Consider the following 22,950-nt stretch of genomic DNA (forward strand, 5'->3'; position numbering starts at 1 on the left):
TACCTCCATCCATCCACCTCTTCTTACCTCCATCCATCCACCTCTCCTTACCTCCATCCATCCATCCACCTCTCCTTACCTCCATCCATCCATCCACCTCTCCATCCATCCACCTCTCCTTACCTCCATCCATCCAGATCTCTTTACCTCCACCCATCCTCCTCTCCTTACCTCCATCCATCCACCTCTCCTTACCTCCATCCATCCTCCTCTCCTTACCTCCATCCATCCAGCTCTCCTTACCTCCATCCATCCACCTCTCCTTACCTCCATCCATCCACCTCTCCTTACCTCCATCCATCCACCTCTCCTTACCTCCATCCATCCACCTCTCCTTACCTCCATCCATCCACCTCTCCTTACCTCCATCCTTCCATCCACCTCTCCTTACCTCCATCCATCCTCCTCTCCTTACCTCCATCCATCCTCCTCTCCTTACCTCCATCCATCCACCTCTCCTTACCTCCATCCATCCTCCTCTCCTTACCTCCATCCATCCACCTCTCCTTACCTCCATCCATCCATCCACCTCTCCTTACCTCCATCCATCCACCTCTCCTTACCTCCATCCATCCACCTCTCCTTACCTCCATCCATCCACCTCTCCTTACCTCCATCCATCCTCCTCTCCTTACCTCCATCCATCCACCTCTCCTTACCTCCATCCATCCACCTCTCCTTACCTCCATCCATCCTCCTCTCCTTACCTCCATCCATCCACCTCTCCTTACCTCCATCCATCCACCTCTCCTTACCTCCATCCATCCTCCTCTCCTTACCTCCATCCATCCACCTCTCCTACCTCCATCCATCCACCTCTCCTTACCTCCATCCATCCACCTCTCCTTACCTCCATCCATCCACCTCTCCTTACCTCCATCCATCCACCTCTCCTTACCTCCATCCATCCTCCTCTCCTTACCTCCATCCATCCACCTCTCCTTACCTCCATCCATCCACCTCTCCTTACCTCCATCCATCCACCTCTCCTTACCTCCATCCATCCACCTCTCCTTACCTCCATCCATCCACCTCTCCTTACCTCCATCCATCCACCATCTCCTTACCTCCATCCATCCACCTCTCCTTACCTCCATCCATCCTCCTCTCCTTACCTCCATCCATCCACCTCTCCTTACCTCCATCCATCCACCTCTCCTTACCTCCATCCATCCACCTCTCCTTACCTCCATCCATCCACCTCTCCTTACCTCCATCCATCCACCTCTCCTTACCTCCATCCATCCACCTCTCCTTACCTCCATCCATCCACCTCTCCTTACCTCCATCCATCCTCCTCTCCTTATCTCCATCCATCCACCTCTCCTTACCTCCATCCATCCACCTCTCCTTACCTCCATCCATCCACCTCTCCTTACCTCCATCCATCCTCCTCTCCTTACCTCCATCCATCCTCCTCTCCTTACCTCCATCATCCACCTCTCCTTACCTCCATCCATCCACCTCTCCTTACCTCCATCCATCCATCTCTCCTTACCTCCATCCATCCACCCCTCCTTACCTCCATCCATCCACCTCTCCTTACCTCCATCCATCCACCTCTCCTTACCTCCATCCATCCTCCTCTCCTTACCTCCATCCATCCTCCTCTCCTTACCTCCATCATCCACCTCTCCTTACCTCCATCCATCCACCTCTCCTTACCTCCATCCATCCACCTCTCCTTACCTCCATCCTTCCATCCACCTCTCCTTACCTCCATCCTTCCATCCACCTCTCCTTACCTCCATCCATCCATCTCTCCTTACCTCCATCCATCCACCTCTCCTTACCTCCATCCTTCCATCCACCTCTCCTTACCTCCATCCATCCACCTCTCCTTACCTCCATCCTTCCATCCACCTCTCCTTACCTCCATCCATCCACCTCTCCTTACCTCCATCCATCCACCTCTCCTTACCTCCATCCTTCCATCCACCTCTCCTTACCTCCATCCATCCACCTCTCCTTACCTCCATCCATCCACCTCTCCTTACCTCCATCCTTCCATCCACCTCTCCTTACCTCCATCCATCCACCTCTCCTTACCTCCATCCTTCCATCCACCTCTCCTTACCTCCATCCATCCATCTCTCCTTACCTCCATCATCCACCTCTCCTTACCTCCATCCATCCACCTCTCCTTACCTCCATCCATCCATCTCTCCTTACCTCCATCCATCCACCCCTCCTTACCTCCATCCATCCACCTCTCCTTACCTCCATCCATCCACCTCTCCTTACCTCCATCCATCCTCCTCTCCTTACCTCCATCCATCCTCCTCTCCTTACCTCCATCATCCACCTCTCCTTACCTCCATCCATCCACCTCTCCTTACCTCCATCCATCCACCTCTCCTTACCTCCATCCTTCCATCCACCTCTCCTTACCTCCATCCTTCCATCCACCTCTCCTTACCTCCATCCATCCATCTCTCCTTACCTCCATCCATCCACCTCTCCTTACCTCCATCCTTCCATCCACCTCTCCTTACCTCCATCCATCCACCTCTCCTTACCTCCATCCTTCCATCCACCTCTCCTTACCTCCATCCATCCACCTCTCCTTACCTCCATCCATCCACCTCTCCTTACCTCCATCCTTCCATCCACCTCTCCTTACCTCCATCCATCCACCTCTCCTTACCTCCATCCATCCACCTCTCCTTACCTCCATCCTTCCATCCACCTCTCCTTACCTCCATCCATCCACCTCTCCTTACCTCCATCCTTCCATCCACCTCTCCTTACCTCCATCCATCCATCTCTCCTTACCTCCATCCATCCTCCTCTCCTTACCTCCATCCATCCACCTCTCATGGGTTCTGTCTCCTTTTCCTATTGGTTGATTGTCTGTTCTTGGATGCGTCTCAACTCGCCCCTCTCCCTCCCCTCCTCTCCTCTCCTCCCATTTCCTCCCCTCTCCACTCCTCCCTGCCCTCTCCCCTCTCCTCCCCTCCTCTCCTCTCCTTCTCTCCCACCCCTCCCCTCACTCTCCTCTCCTCTCCTCCTCTCCCTCCCCCTCTCCTCTCCTCCTCTCCTCTCCTCCTCTCCTCCCTCCCCTCTCCTCTCCTTCTCTCCCTCCCCCTCTCCTCCTCTCCTCCTCTCCTCTCCTCCTCTCCCTCCCCCTCTCCTCCTCTCCTCCCCTCTCCCCCCCCTCTCCTCCTCTCCTCTCTCCTCTCCTCCTCCTCTCCCCCGTCTCCCTCCCCCTCTCCTCCTCCTCTCCCCCCGTCTCCCTCCCCCTCTCCTCCTCCTCTCTCCTCTCTTCTCCTCTCCTCCTCTCCCTCCTCCTCTCCTCCTCTCCTCTCCTCCTCTCCCTCCCCCTCTCCTCCTCTCCCCCGTCTCCCTCCCCCTCTCCTCCTCCTCTCCCCCCGTCTCCCTCCCCCTCTCCTCCTCCTCTCCCCCCGTCTCCCTCCCCCTCTCCTCCTCCTCTCCCCCCGTCTCCCTCCCCCTCTCCTCCTCCTCTCCCACTCCTCTCCTCCTCTCCTCCTCTCCCTCCCCCCTCCTCTCCCTCCTCCTCTCTCCTCTCCTCCTCCTCTCCCTCCCCTCTCCTCTCCTCCTCTCCCTCCCCCTCTCCTCCTCTCTCCTCTCTCCTCCTCTCCTCCTCTCCCTCCTCCTCTCCTCCTCTCCTCTCCTCCTCTCCCTCCCCCTCTCCTCCTCTCCTCCTCTCTCCTCTCCTCCTCCTCTCCCCCCGTCTCCCCTACCCAACAGTGCGGGCGCGAGGCAGAGAACTTTGACCGTTTCTTTACACGTCACCCCCCAGTCCTGACCCCCCCAGACCAGGAGGTCATCATGAATCTCGACCAGGATGAGTTCCAGGGATTCTCCTTCGTTAACCCAGAGTACCCCTCTGTTACTGAGGAGGAGGCTGCAGAGAGCTAAGACACACACACTCCTTATCCAACGCACACACACACACACACACACACACACACACACACATACACACACACACACACCTTAACCAACACACACACACACATACACACACACACACACTCCTTAACCAACGCACACACACACACACACACACACACATACACACACACCTTAACCAACACACAAAACACATTCATATACACATACATACAGATGTAGGGTCTTAATTTGATCACCCTGTTGCAGGGTTACTAGACAGCACCTGAATATCCCTCTGTTACTGAGGAGGAGGAGGAGGACAGTCATACACACACACACACACGCACGCACGCACGCACGCACGCACGCACGCACGCACGCACGCACGCACGCACACACACACACACACACACACACACACACACACACACACACACACACACACACACACACACACACACACACACACACACAGATAGACTCACTTCCTACCAGTCTCCCCTCTCTCTCACACCCCCACATCAAACCAGCGTCTATATAACGCACACTGACCTGTGTGAGTGTCAGAGGAGGCTGGTGTGAGGAGCTATAGGAGGACGGGGCTCGTTGTAACGACTGGAGTGGATTTAAAACGGAACAGGAATCGAACCGGACGGAAACCAACGCGTTCCACTCCTCCGATCCGTTTACTTTCATTCCCGGCTATTACAACGGGAGCCTCGACCCTCCCGTATCTCCTCCCGCCAGCCTCCTCTGGTGAGGATAGAAACTAACGTTGACCAACCTAACCTGCCTAAATATACTACTGGTTTTATTATGACGTAGATGAAGTGCGACCAGTATACGAATGTTCTAGTTGATGTCATAGAGGTGCGACGTGGACAGTCTTTCATCCTGTCTTACTGTAGGGAGACAGGACAGTATTTCATCCTGTCTTACTGTAGGGAGACAGGACAGTCTTTCATCCTGTCTTACTGTAGGGAGACAGGACAGTCTTTCATCCTGTCTAACTGTAGGGAGACAGGACAGTCTTTTATCCTGTCTTACTGTAGGGAGACAGGACAGTCTTTCATCCTGTCTTACTGTAGGGAGACAGGACAGTCTTTCATCCTGTCTTACTGTAAGGAGACAGGACAGTCTTCCATCCTGTCTTACTGTAGGGAAACAGGACAGTCTTTCATCCTGTCTTACTGTAGGGAGACAGGACAGTCTTTCATAATTTCTTACTGTAGGGAGACAGGACAGTCTTTCATCCTGTCTAACTGTAGGGAGACAGGACAGTCTTTCATCCTGTCTTACTGTAGGGAGACAGGACAGTCTTTCATCCTGTCTTACTGTAGGGAGACAGGACAGTCTTTCATCCTGTCTTACTGCAAGGAGACAGGACAGTCTTTCATCCTGTCTTACTGTAGGGAGACAGGACAGTCTTTCATCCTGTCTTACTGCAGGGAGACAGGACAGTCTTTCATCCTGTCTTACTGTAGGGAGACAGGACAGTCTTTCATCCTGTCTTACTGTAGGGAGACAGGACAGTCTTTCATCCTGTCTTACTGTAGGGAGACAGGACAGTCTTTCATCCTGTCTTACTGTAGGGAGACAGGACAGTCTGTCATCCTGTCTTACTGTAAGGAGACAGGACCGTCTTTCTTACTGTAGGGAGACAGGACAGTCTTTCATCCTGTCTTACTGTAGAGAGACAGGACAGTCTTTCATCCTGTCTTACTGTAGGGAGACAGGACAGTCTTTCATCCTGTCTTACTGTAGGGAGACAGGACAGTCTTTCATCCTGTCTTACTGCAAGGAGACAGGACAGTCTTTCATCCTGTCTTACTGTAGGGAGACAGGACAGTCTTTCATCCTGTCTTACTGTAGAGAGACAGGACAGTCTTTCATCCTGTCTTACTGTAGGGAGACAGGACAGTCTTTCATCCTGTCTTACTGTAGAGAGACAGGACAGTCTTTCATCCTGTCTTACTGTAGAGAGACAGGACAGTCTTTCATCCTGTCTTACTGTAGGGAATTTTAATCTGATGTGTTTTAGAATCATTTGATTTGGTTTTAATCTGATCTGATATGTTTTAGAATCATTTGATTTGGTTTTAATCTGATGTGTTTTAGAATCATTTGATTTGGTTTTAATCTGATCTGATGTGTTTTAGAATCATTTGATTTGGTTTTAATCTGATCTGATGTGTTTTATAATCATTTGATTTAGTTTTAATCTGATCTGATGTGTTTTATAATCATTTGATTTGGTTTTAATCTGATGTGTTTTAGAATCATTTGATTTGGTTTTAATCTGATCTGATGTGTTTTAGAATCATTTGATTTGGTTTTAATCTGATCTGATGTGTTTTAGAATCATTTGATTTGGTTTTAATCTGATTCCGATGTGTTTTAGAATCATTTGATTTGGTTTTAATCTGTTGTGTTTTAGAATCATTCCCATGTTCTCTAGCCTGTATTCCAGACCTCAGTGAATCCGTTTGATTGGTCAACTCTACAGGGTTACAACATTTCCAGTAACTTTCTGGGGGGGGGGAAACGTTGGAATTCTGGGAAAGTCTGCAACCCTAGTAAATTCTTCTTATGCATGAGTTTATAATCCTTTAAAGTGAGACTGCATTTATAGTGAGCCAGATTCCAATAGGGATGGTAGTTACCATAGGTACGATAGTTACTTATTATTCCTATTTTGGTAGTTAGCTAGCGGTAGGTAGCTAGCGGTAGTTAGCTAGCGGTAGGTAGCTAGCGGTAGTTAGCTAGCGGTGTGTTAGCTAGCGGTAGTTAGCTAGCGGTGTGTTAGCTAGCTGTAGTTAGCTAGCGGTAGTTAGCTAGCGGTGTGTTAGCTAGCGGTAGTTAGCTAGCGGTGTGTTAGCTAGCGGTAGGTAGCTAGCGGTAGTTAGCTAGCGGTGTGTTAGCTAGCGGTAGTTAGTTAGCGGTAGTTAGCTAGCGGTAGTTAGCTAACGGTGTGTTAGCTAGCGGTAGTTAGCTAGCGGTAGTTAGCTAGCGTTTTTTTATAGCATGATATGTCGTTGTATGTTTACAGGGTGTATGTTTATATTGACACATACCCCCCGTCCTATAGCCACCGCCGCTTGGCTGTTTACAGGGGGGCGTTAGCTTATCTTGTGCCGTGAAGGTTCGCATCGCAAGCCTTGTTACCATGGCACCAGTATCCTCCAGCCCAAAATATAATACAAATATAATTCAAGGTTCCCAGAAAGAGAGAGAGACAGAGAGAGACAGAGAGAGAGAGAGGGAGACAGGGAGAGTCAGAGATAGAGAGGGAGACAGGGAGAGAGAGACAGAGAGAGAGAGAGAGAGAGTGAGAGAGAGGGGGAAAGAGAGAGAGAGAGAGGTAGAGAGAGAGAGAGAGACAGAGAGAGAGAGAGGGAGACAGGGAGAGACAGAGAGAGAGACAGAGAGAGAGAGAGAGAGTGAGAGAGAGGGGGAAAGAGAGGTAGAGAGAGAGAGAGAGAGGTAGAGAAGGAGAGAGAGAGACAGAGAGAGAGAGTGAGAGAGAGGTAGAGAGAGAGAGAGAGAGAGAGAGAGAGGGGGAAAGAGAGGTAGAGAGAGAGAGGTAGAGAGAGAGAGACAGAGAGAGAGGGGGGAAGTGAGAGAGAGAGGTAGAGAAGGAGAGAGAGAGACAGTGAGAGAGAGGTAGAGAGAGAGAGAGTGAGAGAGAGGGGGAAAGAGAGGTAGAGAGAGAGAGGTAGAGAGAGAGAGACAGAGAGAGAGGGGGAAAGTGAGAGAGAGAGGTAGAGAAGGAGAGAGAGAGACAGTGCTCAGTGTGTGGGGTTGTCTGCTGTTCCCTTGCTTGACATATTAATCCAAATGAGGACTAAAAGAGATCCTAATCAAATCAATAATCTATCTATATCCTAATCAAATCAATAATCTATCTATATCCTAATCAAATCAATAATCTATAAGGGAAGTTATAGAGGCTTGGCGGATGTTACAACAGTGTACAGAAACAGATAAAACAGGGCTGTTTCTACGATCCTCTAACTCTTACTCTGGGTGTGTGTGTGTGTGTGTGTGTGTGTGTGTGTGTGTGTGTGTGTGTGTGTGTGTGTGTGTGTGTGTGTGTGTGTGTGTGTGTGTGTGTGTGTGTGTGTGTGTGTGTGTGTGTGTGTGTGTGTGTGTGTGTGTGTGTGTGTGTGCGTGCGTGCGTGCGTGCGTGCGTGCGTGCGTGCGTGCGTGCGTGCGTGCGTGTGTGTGTTAGAAGTCGTCCTCGTTCAGACATCTGACGGAGGAGCTTTCCATCCGCGATCCATTCACCTCGATCGGCTGTTACCGTGGCAACCCCAAATGCCGTCGGCTGTTAGGTTAGTCATGTCGGCGGTGGGTTGGTTGCCTCTGGTTACAGTTGCGTTGGTTAACGACACCTCCCTGGTTACCCGTAGTTGCCCCGTGGATGATTTGTAAAGCCCTCATGGTTTTATAGGAGGTCAGTCAGGGGGTCTCAGTTTACTGTTGTGTTTCTTCCTCTCTTGTTTCTGTCAGTCACTGACAGTCACTCCATTAGCCGTGTCAGCTAAAAACATTTAGAGATTTGCCCAGGTAAGTTAGTCGAGGCAGCGATCTCTAAACCTTGTGTTAATCATGGACACATTATTGAATGGGCTCGCAAGGCACATGCCCAGGGTCCCTGACTTGTACGGTCCCTGACCTTTAGGGTCTACCAGGGGCCCCTCACTCAGATATCACATGCCCAGGGGCCCTGACCTTTAGGGTCTACCAGGGGCCCTCCCTCAGATATCACATGCCCAGGGGCCCTGATCTCTAGGGTCTACGAGGGGCCCCTCACTCAGATATCACATGCCCAGGGGCCCTGACCTCTAGGGTCTACCAGGGGCCCTCCCTCAGATATCACATGCCCAGGGGCCCTGATCTCTAGGGTCTACGAGGGGCCCCTCACTCAGATATCACATGCCCAGGGGCCCTGACCTCTATGGACACCATGGGCCCCTCACTCAGATATCACATGCCCAGGGGCCCTGATCTCTAGGGTCTACGAGGGGCCCCTCACTCAGATATCACATGCCCAGGGGCCCTGACCTCTATGGACACCATGAGCCCCTCCCTCAGATATCACATGCCCAGGGGCCCTGATCTCTAGGGTCTACGAGGGGCCCCTCACTCAGATATCATATTCCCAGGGGCCCTGATCTCTATGGACACCATGGGCCCCTCACTCAGATATCACATGTCCAGGGGCCCTGACCTCTAGGGACACCATGGGCCCCTCACTCAGATATCACATGCCCAGGGGCCCTGATCTCTAGGGTCTACGAGGGGCCCCTCACTCAGATATCACATGCCCAGGGGCCCTGACCTCTAGGGACACCATGGGCCCCTCCCTCAGATATCACATGCCCAGGGGCCCTGACCTCTAGGGACACCATGGGCCCCTCAATCAGATATCACATGCCCAGGGGCCCTGATCTCTATGGTCTACGAGGGGCCCCTCACACTCACTCAGATATCACAAGTCCAGGGGCCCTGACCTTTAGGGTCCACCAGGGGCCCCTCACTCACTCAGATATCATCAACATGGTAGTGGCAAAATGTGTAGAATTCCAGGAAATTTACTTTAAAGCTGCAAATGTTTCTCTCTGCCACCAAGAAGGGGTTGCCACTTAAATGTGTTTGCCATGGGGGGGGGGGGGGCCCACCAACCAAATCTGTCTTAGGGCCCCCAAAAAACTAGAAACGGCCCTGCAGATATGCTTCTGATATACGGTAGAGTACAGCCGTGGCTTGGTACAGACAAAGAGGGAACAGTGTGTGTGTGTGTGTGTGTGTGTGTGTTAGAAGTCGTCCTCGTTCAGACATCTGACGGAGGAGCTTCCATCCGCGATCCATTCACCTTGATCAGCTGTTACCATGGCAACCCCAAATGCCGTCGGCTGTAGGTTAGTCATGTTGGTGGTGGGTTGGTTGCCTCTGGTTACAGTTGCGTTGGTTAACGACACCGCCGTGGTTACCCGTAGTTGCCCATGGATGATTTGTTCATTTGGACTGTGCCACATATATATTGTCCTGGTCATAGCAGGGTCGTCATGGAGATACCTAGTCAGTTGTCATGGTGATATGGTATGGAACCTCAGCAATGGGGTTAGACGTTCACATGGAGGAAAGGAGACAGGGGGATACCTAGTCAGTTGTCATGGAGATACCTAGTCAGTTGTCATGGAGATACCTAGTCAGTTGTCATGGAGATACCTAGTCAGTTGTCATGGAGATACGGTATGGTACCTCAGCTATGAGGTTAGACGTTCACATGGAGGATAGGAGACAGGGGGATACCTAGTCAGTTGTCATGGAGATACCTAGTCAGTTGTCATGGAGATACAGTATGGAACCTCAGCTATGAGGTTAGACGTTCACATGGAGGAAAGGAGACAGGAGGATACCTAGTCAGTTGTCATGGAGATACCTAGTCAGTTGTCATGGAGATACAGTATGGAACCTCAGCTATGAGGTTAGACGTTCACATGGAGGATAGGAGACAGGGGGATACCTAGTCAGTTGTCATGGAGATACCTAGTCAGTTGTCATGGAGATACCTAGTCAGTTGTCATGGAGATACCTAGTCAGTTGTACAACAGAATGCATTCAACTGAAATAAGTCTTCCGCATTTAACCCCCAACCCCTTCTGAATCAGCTCTAGCGTTTCGGGGGGAACTTTGGTCTTCTTTCCCTGAAGCTGGAGAGCCAGAGTTGGGGTTTTTCCAGAGCTAGCCAGACTGACTACTAACTAGGGTTGCAACGTTTCCGGGAAACTTTCCCATAATTCCCTGGTTGTCCAGGAATCTTGGTTGGAGGATTCCCGGATGTCCAGCTAATTCCCCCGTAATTCCAGGGTTCTTCTAACCACGATTTCTGGAAAACCAGGGAATTTTGGGGAAGTTACCGGAATTATGCAACCTTAAGAAAAAGACATAGAGAGGGTTTAATAATGGGCAGTTATAGAGGACAGGAGGTTATAGAGGACAGGAGGTTATAGAGGACAGGAGGTTATAGAGGACAGGAGGTTATAGAGGACAGGAGGTTATAGAGGACAGGAGGTTATAGAGGACAGGAGGTTATAGAGGACAGGAGGTTATAGAGGACAGGAGGTTATAGAGGACAGGAGGTTATAGAGGACAGGAGGTTATAGAGGACAGGAGGTTATAGAGGACAGGAGGTTATAGAGGACAGGAGGTTATAGAGGACAGGAGGTTATAGAGGACAGGAGGTTATAGAGGACAGGAGGTTATAGAGGACAGGAGGTTATAGAGGACAGGAGGTTATAGAGGACAGGAGGTTATAGAGGACAGGAGGTTATAGAGGACAGGATGTTATAGAGGACAGGAGGTTATAGAGGACAGGAGGTTATAGAGGACAGGAGGTTATAGAGGACAGGAGGTTATAGAGGACAGGAGGTTATAGAGGACAGGAGGTTTAATAATGGGCAGTTATAGAGGACAGGAGGTTATAGAGGACAGGAGGTTTAATAATGGGCAGTTATAGAGGACAGGAGGTTTAATAATGGGCAGTTATAGAGGACAGGAGGTTATAGAGGACAGGAGGTTTAATAATGGGCAGTTATAGAGGACAGGAGGTTTAATAATGGGCAGTTATAGAGGACAGGAGGTTATAGAGGACAGGAGGTTTAATAATGGGCAGTTATAGAGGACAGGAGGTTTAATAATGGGCAGTTATAGAGGACAGGAGGTTATAGAGGACAGGAGGTTTAATAATGGGCAGTTATAGAAGACAGGAGGTTAAAGAGGACAGGAGGTTTAATAATGGGCAGTTATAGAGGACAGGAGGTTTAATAATGGGCAGTTATAGAGGACAGGAGGTTTAATAATGGGCAGTTATAGAGGACAGGAGGTTATAGAGGACAGGAGGTTTAATAATGGGCAGTTATAGAGGACAGGAGGTTTAATAATGGGCAGTTATAGAGGACAGGAGGTTATAGAGGACAGGAGGTTTAATAATGGGCAGTTATAGAGAACAGGAGGTTAAAGAGGACAGGAGGTTTAATAATGGGCAGTTATAGAGGACAGGAGGTTTAATAATGGGCAGTTATAGAGGACAGGAGGTTAAAGAGGACAGGAGGTTTAATAATGGGCAGTTATAGAGGACAGGAGGTTTAATAATGGGCAGTTATAGAGGACAGGAGGTTTAATAATGGGCAGTTATAGAGGACAGGAGGTTTAATAATGGGCAGTTATAGAGGACAGGAGGTTTAATAATGGGCAGTTATAGAGGACAGGAGGTTTAATAATGGGCAGTTATAGAGGACATGAGGTTTAATAATGGGCAGTTATAGAGGACAGTAGGTTTAATAATGGGCAGTTATAGAGGACAGGAGGTTTAATAATGGGCAGTTATAGAGGACAGGAGGTTTAATAATGGGCAGTTATAGAGGACAGGAGGTTTAATAATGGGCAGTTATAGGGGACAGGAGGTTTAATAATGGGGAGTTATAGAGGACAGGAGGTTTAATAATGGGCAGTTATAGAGGACAGTAGGTTTAATAATGGGCAGTTATAGAGGACAGGAGGTTATAGAGGACAGGAGGTTTAATAATGGGCAGTAGTATAGAGGACAGGAGGTTTAATAATGGGCAGTTATAGAGGACAGGAGGTTTAATAATGGGCAGTTATAGAGGACAGTAGGTTTAATAATGGGCAGTTATAGAGGACAGGAGGTTATAGAGGACAGGAGGTTTAATAATGGGCAGTAGTATAGAGGACAGGAGGTTTAATAATGGGCAGTTATAGAGGACAGGAGGTTATAGAGGACAGGAGGTTTAATAATGGGCAGTTATAGAGGACAGGAGGTTTAATAATGGGCAGTTATAGAGGACAGGAGGTTTAATAATTGGCAGTTATAGAGGACAGGAGGTTTAATAATGGGCAGTTATAGAGGACAGGAGGTTTAATAATGGGCAGTTATAGAGGACAGGAGGTTTAATAATGGGCAGTTATAGAGGACAGGAGGTTTAATAATGGGCAGTTATAGAGGACAGGAGGTTTAATAATGGGCAGTTATAGAGGACAGGAGGTTTAATAATGGGCAGTTATAGAGGACAGGAGGTTTAATAATGGGCAGTTATAGAGGACAGGAGGTTTAATAATGGGCAGTTATAGAGGACAGGAGGTTTAATAATGGGCAGTTATAGAGGACAGGAGGTTTAATAATGGGCAGTTATAGAGGACAGGAGGTTTAATAATGGGCAGTTATAGAGGACAGGAGGTTTAATAATGGGCAGTTATAGAGGACAGGAGGTTTAATAATGGGCAGTTATAGAGGACAGGAGGTTTAATAATGGGCAGTAGTATAGAGGACAGGAGGTTTAATAATGGGCAGTTATAGAGGACAGGAGGTTTAATAATGGGCAGTTATAGAGGACAGGAGGTTTAATAATGGGCAGTTATAGAGGACAGGAGGTTTAATAATGGGCAGTAGTATAGAGGACAGGAGGTTTAATAATGGGCAGTTATAGAGGACAGGAGGTTTAATAATGGGCAGTTATAGAGGACAGTAGGTTTAATAATGGGCAGTTATAGAGGACAGGAGGTTATAGAGGACAGGAGGTTTAATAATGGGCAGTAGTATAGAGGACAGGAGGTTTAATAATGGGCAGTTATAGAGGACAGGAGGTTTAATAATGGGCAGTTATAGAGGACAGGAGGTTTAATAATTGGCAGTTATAGAGGACAGGAGGTTTAATAATGGGCAGTTATAGAGGACAGGAGGTTTAATAATTGGCAGTTATAGAGGACAGGAGGTTTAATAATGGGCAGTTATAGAGGACAGGAGGTTTAATAATGGGCAGTTATAGAGGACAGGTGGTTTAATAATGGGCAGTTATAGAGGACAGGAGGTTTAATAATGGGCAGTTATAGAGGACAGGAGGTTTAATAATGGGCAGTTATAGAGGACAGGAGGTTTAATAATGGGCAGTTATAGAGGACAGGAGGTTTAATAATGGGCAGTTATAGAGGACAGGAGGTTTAATAATGGGCAGTTATAGAGGACAGGTGGTTTAATAATGGGCAGTTATAGAGGACAGGAGGTTTAATAATGGGCAGTTATAGAGGACAGGAGGTTTAATAATGGGCAGTTATAGAGGACAGGAGGTTTAATAATGGGCAGTTATAGAGGACAGGTGGTTTAATAATGGGCAGTTATAGAGGACAGGAGGTTTAATAATGGGCAGTTATAGAGGACAGGAGGTTTAATAATGGGCAGTTATAGAGGACAGGAGGTTTAATAATGGGCAGTTATAGAGGACAGGTGGTTTAATAATGGGCAGTTATAGAGGACAGGAGGTTTAATAATGGGCAGTTATAGAGGACAGGAGGTTTAATAATGGGCAGTTATAGAGGACAGGTGGTTTAATAATGGGCAGTTATAGAGGACAGGAGGTTTAATAATGGGCAGTTATAGAGGACAGGAGGTTTAATAATGGGCAGTTATAGAGGACAGGAGGTTTAATAATGGGCAGTTATAGAGGACAGGAGGTTATAGAGGACAGGAGGTTTAATAATGGGCAGTTATAGAGGACAGGAGGTTTAATAATGGGCAGTTATAGAGGACAGGAGGTTATAGAGGACAGGAGGTTTAATAATGGGCAGTTATAGAGAACAGGAGGTTAAAGAGGACAGGAGGTTTAATAATGGGCAGTTATAGAGGACAGGAGGTTTAATAATGGGCAGTTATAGAGGACAGGAGGTTAAAGAGGACAGGAGGTTTAATAATGGGCAGTTATAGAGGACAGGAGGTTTAATAATGGGCAGTTATAGAGGACAGGAGGTTTAATAATGGGCAGTTATAGAGGACAGGAGGTTTAATAATGGGCAGTTATAGAGGACAGGAGGTTTAATAATGGGCAGTTATAGAGGACATGAGGTTTAATAATGGGCAGTTATAGAGGACAGGAGGTTTAATAATGGGCAGTTATAGAGGACAGGAGGTTATAGAGGACAGGAGGTTTAATAATGGGCAGTAGTATAGAGGACAGGAGGTTTAATAATGGGCAGTTATAGAGGACAGGAGGTTTAATAATGGGCAGTTATAGAGGACAGTAGGTTTAATAATGGGCAGTTATAGAGGACAGGAGGTTATAGAGGACAGGAGGTTTAATAATGGGCAGTAGTATAGAGGACAGGAGGTTTAATAATGGGCAGTTATAGAGGACAGGAGGTTATAGAGGACAGGAGGTTTAATAATGGGCAGTTATAGAGGACAGTAGGTTTAATAATGGGCAGTTATAGAGGACAGGAGGTTTAATAATGGGCAGTTATAGGGGACAGGAGGTTTAATAATGGGCAGTTATAGAGGACAGGAGGTTTAATAATGGGCAGTTATAGAGGACAGTAGGTTTAATAATGGGCAGTTATAGAGGACAGGAGGTTATAGAGGACAGGAGGTTTAATAATGGGCAGTAGTATAGAGGACAGGAGGTTTAATAATGGGCAGTTATAGAGGACAGGAGGTTTAATAATGGGCAGTTATAGAGGACAGTAGGTTTAATAATGGGCAGTTATAGAGGACAGGAGGTTATAGAGGACAGGAGGTTTAATAATGGGCAGTAGTATAGAGGACAGGAGGTTTAATAATGGGCAGTTATAGAGGACAGGAGGTTATAGAGGACAGGAGGTTTAATAATGGGCAGTTATAGAGGACAGGAGGTTTAATAATGGGCAGTTATAGAGGACAGGAGGTTTAATAATGGGCAGTAGTATAGAGGACAGGAGGTTTAATAATGGGCAGTTATAGAGGACAGGAGGTTTAATAATGGGCAGTTATAGAGGACAGGAGGTTTAATAATGGGCAGTTATAGAGGACAGGAGGTTATAGAGGACAGGAGGTTTAATAATGGGCAGTTATAGAGAACAGGAGGTTAAAGAGGACAGGAGGTTTAATAATGGCAGTTATAGAGGACAGGAGGTTTAATAATGGGCAGTTATAGAGGACAGGAGGTTAAAGAGGACAGGAGGTTTAATAATGGGCAGTTATAGAGGACAGGAGGTTTAATAATGGGCAGTTATAGAGGACAGGAGGTTTAATAATGGGCAGTTATAGAGGACAGGAGGTTTAATAATGGGCAGTTATAGAGGACATGAGGTTTAATAATGGGCAGTTATAGAGGACAGCAGGTTTAATAATGGGCAGTTATAGAGGACAGGAGGTTTAATAATGGGCAGTTATAGGGGACAGGAGGTTTAATAATGGGCAGTTATAGAGGACAGGAGGTTTAATAATGGGCAGTTATAGAGGACAGTAGGTTTAATAATGGGCAGTTATAGAGGACAGGAGGTTATAGAGGACAGGAGGTTTAATAATGGGCAGTAGTATAGAGGACAGGAGGTTTAATAATGGGCAGTTATAGAGGACAGGAGGTTTAACAATGGGCAGTTATAGAGGACAGTAGGTTTAATAATGGGCAGTTATAGAGGACAGGAGGTTTAATAATGGGCAGTTATAGAGGACAGGAGGTTTAATAATGGGCAGTTATAGAGGACAGGAGGTTTAATAATGGGCAGTTATAGAGGACAGGAGGTTTAATAATGGGCAGTTATAGAGGACAGGAGGTTATAGAGGACAGGAGGTTTAATAATGGGCAGTTATAGAGGACAGGAGGTTATAGAGGACAGGAGGTTTAATAATGGGCAGTAGTATAGAGGACAGGAGGTTTAATAATGGGCAGTTATAGAGGACAGGAGGTTATAGAGGACAGGAGGTTTAATAATGGGCAGTTATAGAGGACAGGAGGTTTAATAATGGGCAGTTATAGAGGACAGGAGGTTTAATAATGGGCAGTTATAGAGGACAGGAGGTTTAATAATGGGCAGTTATAGAGGACAGGAGGTTTAATAATGGGCAGTTATAGAGGACAGGAGGTTATAGAGGACAGGAGGTTTAATAATGGGCAGTTATAGAGGACAGGAGGTTATAGAGGACAGGAGGTTTAATAATGGGCAGTAGTATAGAGGACAGGAGGTTTAATAATGGGCAGTTATAGAGGACAGGAGGTTATAGAGGACAGGAGGTTTAATAATGGGCAGTTATAGAGGACAGGAGGTTTAATAATGGGCAGTTATAGAGGACAAGAGGTTTAATAATGGGCAGTTATAGAGGACAGGAGGTTTAATAATGGGCAGTAGTATAGAGGACAGGAGGTTTAATAATGGGCAGTTATAGAGGACAGGAGGTTTAATAATGGGCAGTTATAGAGGACAGGAGGTTTAATAATTGGCAGTTATAGAGGACAGGAGGTTTAATAATGGGCAGTTATAGAGGACAGGAGGTTTAATAATTGGCAGTTATAGAGGACAGGAGGTTTAATAATGGGCAGTTATAGAGGACAGGAGGTTTAATAATGGGCAGTTATAGAGGACAGGTGGTTTAATAATGGGCAGTTATAGAGGACAGGAGGTTTAATAATGGGCAGTTATAGAGGACAGGAGGTTTAATAATGGGCAGTTATAGAGGACAGGAGGTTTAATAATGGGCAGTTATAGAGGACAGGAGGTTTAATAATGGGCAGTTATAGAGGACAGGAGGTTATAGAGGACAGGAGGTTTAATAATGGGCAGTTATAGAGGACAGGAGGTTTAATAATGGGCAGTTATAGAGGACAGGAGGTTTAATAATGGGCAGTTATAGAGGACAGGTGGTTTAATAATGGGCAGTTATAGAGGACAGGAGGTTTAATAATGGGCAGTTATAGAGGACAGGAGGTTTAATAATGGGCAGTTATAGAGGACAGGAGGTTTAATAATGGGCAGTTATAGAGGACAGGTGGTTTAATAATGGGCAGTTATAGAGGACAGGAGGTTTAATAATGGGCAGTTATAGAGGACAGGAGGTTTAATAATGGGCAGTTATAGAGGACAGGAGGTTTAATAATGGGCAGTTATAGAGGACAGGTGGTTTAATAATGGGCAGTTATAGAGGACAGGAGGTTTAATAATGGGCAGTTATAGAGGACAGGAGGTTTAATAATGGGCAGTTATAGAGGACAGGTGGTTTAATAATGGGCAGTTATAGAGGACAGGAGGTTTAATAATGGGCAGTTATAGAGGACAGGAGGTTTAATAATGGGCAGTTATAGAGGACAGGAGGTTTAATAATGGGCAGTTATAGAGGACAGGAGGTTATAGAGGACAGGAGGTTTAATAATGGGCAGTTATAGAGGACAGGAGGTTTAATAATGGGCAGTTATAGAGGACAGGAGGTTATAGAGGACAGGAGGTTTAATAATGGGCAGTTATAGAGAACAGGAGGTTAAAGAGGACAGGAGGTTTAATAATGGGCAGTTATAGAGGACAGGAGGTTTAATAATGGGCAGTTATAGAGGACAGGAGGTTAAAGAGGACAGGAGGTTTAATAATGGGCAGTTATAGAGGACAGGAGGTTTAATAATGGGCAGTTATAGAGGACAGGAGGTTTAATAATGGGCAGTTATAGAGGACAGGAGGTTTAATAATGGGCAGTTATAGAGGACAGGAGGTTTAATAATGGGCAGTTATAGAGGACATGAGGTTTAATAATGGGCAGTTATAGAGGACAGGAGGTTTAATAATGGGCAGTTATAGAGGACAGGAGGTTATAGAGGACAGGAGGTTTAATAATGGGCAGTAGTATAGAGGACAGGAGGTTTAATAATGGGCAGTTATAGAGGACAGGAGGTTTAATAATGGGCAGTTATAGAGGACAGTAGGTTTAATAATGGGCAGTTATAGAGGACAGGAGGTTATAGAGGACAGGAGGTTTAATAATGGGCAGTAGTATAGAGGACAGGAGGTTTAATAATGGGCAGTTATAGAGGACAGGAGGTTATAGAGGACAGGAGGTTTAATAATGGGCAGTTATAGAGGACAGTAGGTTTAATAATGGGCAGTTATAGAGGACAGGAGGTTTAATAATGGGCAGTTATAGGGGACAGGAGGTTTAATAATGGGCAGTTATAGAGGACAGGAGGTTTAATAATGGGCAGTTATAGAGGACAGTAGGTTTAATAATGGGCAGTTATAGAGGACAGGAGGTTATAGAGGACAGGAGGTTTAATAATGGGCAGTAGTATAGAGGACAGGAGGTTTAATAATGGGCAGTTATAGAGGACAGGAGGTTTAATAATGGGCAGTTATAGAGGACAGTAGGTTTAATAATGGGCAGTTATAGAGGACAGGAGGTTATAGAGGACAGGAGGTTTAATAATGGGCAGTAGTATAGAGGACAGGAGGTTTAATAATGGGCAGTTATAGAGGACAGGAGGTTATAGAGGACAGGAGGTTTAATAATGGGCAGTTATAGAGGACAGGAGGTTTAATAATGGGCAGTTATAGAGGACAGGAGGTTTAATAATGGGCAGTAGTATAGAGGACAGGAGGTTTAATAATGGGCAGTTATAGAGGACAGGAGGTTTAATAATGAGCAGTTATAGAGGACAGGAGGTTTAATAATGGGCAGTTATAGAGGACAGGAGGTTATAGAGGACAGGAGGTTTAATAATGGGCAGTTATAGAGAACAGGAGGTTAAAGAGGACAGGAGGTTTAATAATGGGCAGTTATAGAGGACAGGAGGTTTAATAATGGGCAGTTATAGAGGACAGGAGGTTAAAGAGGACAGGAGGTTTAATAATGGGCAGTTATAGAGGACAGGAGGTTTAATAATGGGCAGTTATAGAGGACAGGAGGTTTAATAATGGGCAGTTATAGAGGACAGGAGGTTTAATAATGGGCAGCTATAGAGGACATGAGGTTTAATAATGGGCAGTTATAGAGGACAGTAGGTTTAATAATGGGCAGTTATAGAGGACAGGAGGTTTAATAATGGGCAGTTATAGGGGACAGGAGGTTTAATAATGGGCAGTTATAGAGGACAGGAGGTTTAATAATGGGCAGTTATAGAGGACAGTAGGTTTAATAATGGGCAGTTATAGAGGACAGGAGGTTATAGAGGACAGGAGGTTTAATAATGGGCAGTAGTATAGAGGACAGGAGGTTTAATAATGGGCAGTTATAGAGGACAGGAGGTTTAACAATGGGCAGTTATAGAGGACAGTAGGTTTAATAATGGGCAGTTATAGAGGACAGGAGGTTTAATAATGGGCAGTTATAGAGGACAGGAGGTTTAATAATGGGCAGTTATAGAGGACAGGAGGTTTAATAATGGGCAGTTATAGAGGACAGGAGGTTTAATAATGGGCAGTTATAGAGGACAGGAGGTTATAGAGGACAGGAGGTTTAATAATGGGCAGTTATAGAGGACAGGAGGTTTAATAATGGGCAGTAGTATAGAGGACAGGAGGTTTAATAATGGGCAGTTATAGAGGACAGGAGGTTTAATAATGAGCAGTTATAGAGGACAGGAGGTTTAATAATGGGCAGTTATAGAGGACAGGAGGTTATAGAGGACAGGAGGTTTAATAATGGGCAGTTATAGAGAACAGGAGGTTAAAGAGGACAGGAGGTTTAATAATGGGCAGTTATAGAGGACAGGAGGTTTAATAATGGGCAGTTATAGAGGACAGGAGGTTAAAGAGGACAGGAGGTTTAATAATGGGCAGTTATAGAGGACAGGAGGTTTAATAATGGGCAGTTATAGAGGACAGGAGGTTTAATAATGGGCAGTTATAGAGGACAGGAGGTTTAATAATGGGCAGCTATAGAGGACATGAGGTTTAATAATGGGCAGTTATAGAGGACAGTAGGTTTAATAATGGGCAGTTATAGAGGACAGGAGGTTTAATAATGGGCAGTTATAGGGGACAGGAGGTTTAATAATGGGCAGTTATAGAGGACAGGAGGTTTAATAATGGGCAGTTATAGAGGACAGTAGGTTTAATAATGGGCAGTTATAGAGGACAGGAGGTTATAGAGGACAGGAGGTTTAATAATGGGCAGTAGTATAGAGGACAGGAGGTTTAATAATGGGCAGTTATAGAGGACAGGAGGTTTAACAATGGGCAGTTATAGAGGACAGTAGGTTTAATAATGGGCAGTTATAGAGGACAGGAGGTTTAATAATGGGCAGTTATAGAGGACAGGAGGTTTAATAATGGGCAGTTATAGAGGACAGGAGGTTTAATAATGGGCAGTTATAGAGGACAGGAGGTTTAATAATGGGCAGTTATAGAGGACAGGAGGTTATAGAGGACAGGAGGTTTAATAATGGGCAGTTATAGAGGACAGGAGGTTATAGAGGACAGGAGGTTTAATAATGGGCAGTAGTATAGAGGACAGGAGGTTTAATAATGGGCAGTTATAGAGGACAGGAGGTTATAGAGGACAGGAGGTTTAATAATGGGCAGTTATAGAGGACAGGAGGTTTAATAATGGGCAGTTATAGAGGACAGGAGGTTTAATAATGGGCAGTTATAGAGGACAGGAGGTTTAATAATGGGCAGTTATAGAGGACAGGAGGTTTAATAATGGGCAGTTATAGAGGACAGGAGGTTATAGAGGACAGGAGGTTTAATAATGGGCAGTTATAGAGGACAGGAGGTTATAGAGGACAGGAGGTTTAATAATGGGCAGTAGTATAGAGGACAGGAGGTTTAATAATGGGCAGTTATAGAGGACAGGAGGTTATAGAGGACAGGAGGTTTAATAATGGGCAGTTATAGAGGACAGGAGGTTTAATAATGGGCAGTTATAGAGGACAAGAGGTTTAATAATGGGCAGTTATAGAGGACAGGAGGTTTAATAATGGGCAGTAGTATAGAGGACAGGAGGTTTAATAATGGGCAGTTATAGAGGACAGGAGGTTTAATAATGGGCAGTTATAGAGGACAGGAGGTTTAATAATGGGCAGTTATAGAGGACAGGAGGTTTAATAATGGGCAGTTATAGAGGACAGGAGGTTTAATAATGGGCAGTTATAGAGGACAGGAGGTTATAGAGGACAGGAGGTTTAATAATGGGCAGTTATAGAAGGACATGAGGTTTAATAATGGGCAGTAGTATAGGGCGTATATGTCCTTGTGTTTCTGCCAAAATGTGCTGTGTAGAAATAGAGCAGGGCTTCGATGTTTTTTAACGATAGCGTTAAATGTCTTCAACAACAACCAATATCTATATATCAAGCTATATAAATATACATCTGTTTCAAATGTTAATTTACAGTATGTCCTGTGAAACGATGTGTTGAGTATTGTAAACCAGCATAGAGAGAGAGAGAGAGAGAGAGAGCAGATCTATGTGTTGAGTATTGTAAACCAGCATAGAGAGAGAGAGAGAGAGAGAGAGAGCAGATCTATGTGTTGAGTATTGTAAACCAGCATAGAGAGAGAGAGAGAGAGAGCAGATCTATGTGTTGAGTATTGTAAACCAGCATAGAGAGAGAGAGAGAGAGAGAGCAGATCTATGTGTTGAGTATTGTAAACCAGCATAGAGAGAGAGAGAGAGAGAGCAGATCTATGTGTTGAGTATTGTAAACCAGCATAGAGAGAGAGAGAGAGAGAGAGAGCAGATCTATGTGTTGAGTATTGTAAACCAGCATAGAGAGAGAGAGAGAGAGCAGATCTATGTGTTGAGTATTGTAAACCAGCATAGCGAGAGAGAGAGAGAGAGCAGATCTATGTGTTGAGTATTGTAAACCAGCATAGAGAGTGAGAGAGAGAGAGCAGATCTATGTGTTGAGTATTGTAAACCAGCATAGAGAGAGAGAGAGAGAGAGAGAGAGAGCAGATCTATGTGTTGAGTATTGTAAACCAGCATAGAGAGAGAGAGAGAGAGAGCAGATCTATGTGTTGAGTATTGTAAACCAGCATAGAGAGAGAGAGAGAGAGAGCAGATCTATGTGTTTTAGTCGTAGACTAGAACCTCTAAACCGTGTGGCAATTTGACTGGTAGACTCCATGATTTTACACACACCGTTAATGGCTGCCAGTCCACCCATTATGACATCATTGACTGGAATGGGGAGGTCTGTTCTATAGATTCTATTTCTACGGTTGTATTTCTAGGATGCTGATGATGATCTCTGTGTCTCTCTGGACTGACTGAAGGAGTACCTTCCTGCATGATCTGTTACTATGATTTAAACAAACTGTAGAACAATGTACTATTTA

At 45.9% G+C, this 22,950-nt stretch overlaps 1 protein-coding gene across 1 annotated transcript in view; it reads left to right on the forward strand.

Annotated features, from left to right (window-relative positions):
* LOC129844720 (protein kinase C beta type-like) overlaps positions 1-3,923 on the forward strand; it is a gene marked incomplete at its 5' end in the record, with an annotated part of 31,221 nt that extends 27,298 nt beyond the window's left edge. The window contains 1 exon segment of the mRNA XM_055912769.1: positions 3,712-3,923. Within this exon segment, the coding sequence (XP_055768744.1) occupies positions 3,712-3,882 (171 nt within the window).
* Positions 3,924-22,950: the final 19,027 nt, after the last annotated feature.

The sequence above is a fragment of the Salvelinus fontinalis genome, unplaced genomic scaffold (assembly GCF_029448725.1).
Source record: "Salvelinus fontinalis isolate EN_2023a unplaced genomic scaffold, ASM2944872v1 scaffold_0209, whole genome shotgun sequence".
NCBI classification, from domain to species: domain Eukaryota; kingdom Metazoa; phylum Chordata; class Actinopteri; order Salmoniformes; family Salmonidae; genus Salvelinus; species Salvelinus fontinalis.